The sequence below is a fragment of the Mus caroli genome, chromosome 9 (genome assembly GCF_900094665.2).
Source record: "Mus caroli chromosome 9, CAROLI_EIJ_v1.1, whole genome shotgun sequence".
NCBI classification, from domain to species: Eukaryota; Metazoa; Chordata; class Mammalia; order Rodentia; family Muridae; genus Mus; species Mus caroli.
In genome coordinates this window covers 105,082,429-105,086,822 of record NC_034578.1, presented here as the reverse complement: position 1 = coordinate 105,086,822, position 4,394 = coordinate 105,082,429, and the positions used below count along the sequence as shown (strand labels likewise).

At 46.5% G+C, this 4,394-nt stretch overlaps 1 protein-coding gene across 1 annotated transcript in view; it reads left to right on the top strand.

Moving 5' to 3' along the window:
* Nucleotides 1-3,356: 3,356 nt before the first annotated feature.
* LOC110302442 (F-box/WD repeat-containing protein 15-like) overlaps nt 3,357-4,394 on the top strand; it is a 22,436-nt gene continuing 21,398 nt past the window's right edge. Inside the window, exons 1-2 of the mRNA XM_021173248.1 lie at nt 3,357-3,446; nt 4,207-4,244. Of these exons, the coding sequence (XP_021028907.1) occupies nt 3,357-3,446; nt 4,207-4,244 (128 nt within the window). The remainder of the gene's footprint in view (nt 3,447-4,206; nt 4,245-4,394) is intronic.

The following is a 4,394-nucleotide window of genomic DNA, read 5'->3' as shown; positions in this document are numbered from 1 at the left end:
TTTGTAGACCAGGCTGGCCTCGAACTCAGAAATCCGCCTGCCTCTGCCTCCCGAGTGCTGGGATTAAAGGCGTGCGCCACCACGCCCGGCTAGGCTTTGCTGTCTTTTTATGGAGCCTCAGAATAGCAAAGTGTCTTACTGGAAGTTGAAGATGGTGATTGCAAGTTTCCCAAACCAGCTTGGTAATTCACTGAAGCATGTTATTAAGAGCTACAGACATCTTGCCATACCCTGCAAGGTCCCAACTGTTTGCAGAAGACACTGGTTAAGAACCTGGGTGCACTCTTGCTCTGTCCCTTGTTAATGTTGTTAAGGTGGTATTATAGGTTTTGCACCATCGTGAACATGCAAATATGTCTTTATTCAATACCTGCAGTGGCCAGTGATGGTGGGCCCTTCAAAAAGATACATCTATGTCCCAATCTCTGGAATGTGTATTGCCTTAATCGACAAAGCTGTGAATGTCATTTAATATGATAAAATATATGACTGGGTGGGACTTCAGACACGGCTAACCAATTAAGAGCATGTAACTGCTTCTACAGAAGACTCAGATTCTGCCCCAAAACCTCTTGGGGCAGCTCACAACTGCCTACAACTCTAGCACCAGGAAGATTTGACACCTTGACCTTTGACCTTTGTGTGTACCTGTGCTCAAGTTCACAAACACACACGCTCATTCACATAATGAAAAAAAGTCAAAGGGAGGGGCTATCAATCTCAAATGAGGAGCTTATCTTAATTTACCCAGATGTGCTCTGACTACATTTACAGGTGACCTGAAAAAAGAAAGACATCCCAGCTGGGTGATGGTGGCAGTATTTGCCTTTCATCTCAGCACTCTGGAGGTAGAAGCATGCAGATCTCTGAGGTGGAGGCCAGCCTGGCCTACAGAGTGAGTTCCATGACAGCCAGGGATACACAGAGAAACCCTGTCTCGAAACTAAACAAAATAAAGTAAAAGTCATTAAAGGTACATACCTTTAATCCCAGCACTCAGCAGCAGGCAGAGGCAGGTGGATCCCTGGGAGTTCATGTCCAGCCTTGTCTACATAGTGAGCCTGGGTCACCAGAGCTATGTAGTGAGACAAAGCAGAGAAGGATGTATACCAGGATGAGAACATGACTGGCGGCAGGGACAGATTATGGAGTGATGCTTCTCAAGTCCAGGGATGCCAGGGCAGCTGCTGGGAACTGGCAGAGACAAGGGGTGGATTGTCTTCTAGTGCCTCTGCAGAGAACAGGGCCCTGACAATGTTAGATAAGCAATGTCTAAACCTGGGACAGAGAGTGTTTTTCCCACCTACCCCATATCATTTACACTCACTTGTTGATGGGTTTAAGGAATCTACTGCAACAACCATCTTGAGTTCACACCATGCAGTGAATATCAGAGCCTCAGGAAATGTATTTCAGCTCATCTCTCTACTGCTCAATTGATGGCCCTTTCCCAGATGATGATTACTGAAATACCGGCTTAAATACATGGAGAAGGATCTGTTTAGGGGCTGGAGAGAGGGATCCGTGGTTAAGAGCACTGGCTGCTTTTTCAGAGGACCTGGGTTTGATTTTCAGTGGGGGCTCACAACTGTCTGCAACCTCAGTACCAGGAGGTCAAATGCCCTCTCCTGGCTTCTGCAGGCAAGAAATTTCATGCTGGAGGCCAACCTAAACTCCTCAGTGAATTCTACAACAGCCTTGTTTATTGGATGGTATCCTCTCTCAGTCACACACACACACACACACACACCCCTTAATCAATTACACATTGTAAAAATAATCTGATATTCATCATGAATGAATAATATCCATTGTATAGGTGTATGGGGTAGAAATGCGTCATGTCTGTTATAGGGAGTTACAACAGCTCTGCATTGGAACATCCAAATCAGTCACTCAGAGAAAGAAGCCAGGGCCATCCTCTGCCTCAGCAAACAGAAAGGTCAAAGCCAGGCATTGTGGCTCACATCTTTCATCCCAGTACTTGGGAGGCAGAGGCAGACAGATCTCTAACTTTGAGGCCTGGACTTTATATCAAGATCCAGGCTGGTTAGTCAGGGGTAGACAGTGAGAACATGTCTCAAAATCAAATAAAGAAGAGAAAAAAGATAAAGAAAGAAATAAAGGAAGGAAGTAAGAAAGGAAGAAAGGAAGGAAGAAAGAGAAAGGTGAAAACTGAGAACGTGAAGCACAGCGAGGTCTCTGGCTCCTCTCAGGGCCTGGACTGTGGCCTGAGTCCCCTCTGCGGCTGCTTTGGTTTTGCTGGTTGCAGTTGCTTCACATTCTAACATCCAATTCTGTAGTAGCAAATCCAATGGTGGCGTCTGCAGTCCTCACAATTATTTTCAATCTGAATCAGTAGAGAGCATAGTTTAAACTGTGTCTTCTATAACCATTTTGTATGTGTGTATGTCCAAGTATGTATACGTGCATATGTCCATGGTGTATGTCTGAGTGCACTCTATCGTAGTGCTGGGTTCCTTGAATTATTGTTTTAAAGGACAAAGTAGCACAGTTACCAAAGGTCCTGGACATAAGCTCTACCTGTGGATGCCCAGGAGAAGGTAATTTTAGAATGAAAATACATTCTGATTTCTAGTTAGTAATATAATTAGCATGAATAAAAGCAGCATGTCGCTTTTACTCCTTTTTGAAACTAAGTCTCATTCTTTAGCCTAGGCTGGCCTGGAAATCATGTGCTGTACATGTAAAAGTGCCTATGTGCATGAGTGCACATGCCTGTGTGTGCCCAGAGACCAGCAGCAAACGTCAGGTGTCGTCTCTGATTGTCTCTACTAGAAAGCTAAGTACACAAGCACATGATTTCAGAGGCTGTGCAGGCACAGAGAGGTGGGCCCTGCTGATCTAACTCAGGTCTCAAGGTAGACATGAACATGGAAACCAGATTCCCTACACCAGTAATTTGGAGAAACCTAATGGACTTCACATAAGCAATTGGACCTGTTTACAATTAGTGTGTCACTTGGTATTTTCTAGAAAGTTCTGACAAGTACATCATCAATCAGGCCACCCCAGATCGTGTGCTTTTGGTCTCCAGAGGGCCAGGAAGGGGTTGTTGAGCTTATCTATGCAATGAAAATCACTGTGGAGTGAGTTCAAGTGTGAGCGCTCTCAGCTGAGTGCATCTGTGAGAGGCGCACCAGTGAGAGGAGGCACCAGTGAGAGGAGGCACCAGTGAGAGGCGGCAGGAGGACAGGCTGAGAGTCTACACAGCTGCAGCTTGCTCCAGTCAAAGCCTCGTGACCTGTGGTTGTCAATCCTGCTAAATCTTTGGCCAAGCCAGTAAAAAGGAACAAGCTTGGGAGGAGAAAGAAGAGTCAGTGTGGACTTAGAAGATGGAGGTCCATTTGCCTAGTTTGCCGTTGATGGAAATCTTCTCCTATCTGGATGCCTACAGTTTGCTACAGGCTGCCCAAGTGAACAAGGTAAAAGCTCCTTGGCTGAACTCCTCCATTCTTTGCATCCTACATGAGGCCCTTTGGCCTTTCCCACTCAGTCTTGGAGTCTCGGCTACCACAGCACCACACTCACACAGCCTGGCTTCCTTCTGTCCTTCCTTCCTTCCTTCCTTCAATCCTTCCCTTCCTTTCTCCTTAAACTTACCTTATGCAGACCTGTCTATTCAGCTCTGACACGTTAGTGTCTCACGGACTCAGTTGCTTCTCTTGACCTACAGAAGTGCCAACCTATAGAATAGCAAACAGATACATCTAGGGGGCATGGGCAACCATTATCCACTCTGAAGACCTCAAATCCAGCTAAATGAGGCAGGAGTGGTGGTGCAGGACTGTCATTGAAGCCCTTGGGAGGTGGAAGCAAGATGATCATGAGTTAGGGTCAGACTCAATTACAAGAATTTAAAACCAGCCCAGGTGACTAGACACCCTATCTCAGAACAGTAACAGTGATAACAAAATTCTGTTAAATGAATGGAACAGGCTGCCCTGCGGGGATGTGTTGCTACTATGTGACATCCTTGATATTCCTTCTCAGACCTTTGAGCCTGGCCCTCCTTCCTCTGAGCCCTCAGAAGGTGACTTGTGTTTGCTGGGGTAGGGCTACCCAGGCTGGCTCAGCCTGGAGAGCTAGGACTGTTTGATTAACCTGTGTAGGCCCAGCCCAGAACAAATTGAGAGCAGGAGAGGGAGGCAGTTGTTGGTTTAAGGATTCTTTTCTCTCTCATAGAACTGGAATGAACTTGCAAGCAGTGATGTCCTGTGGAGGTAAGGAGAGGGGCAGGGTGGGGTGGGAAGAGGGGACAAGATGGGGCTGAGAGGGAAGAAGAGGCCTTCTGATTCTGGACATGGACCAGTGATGTGTGAGGATGGTTAGTGAATGCATGCACACAGTAACTGTGGTTCTAAGGTGAGGTG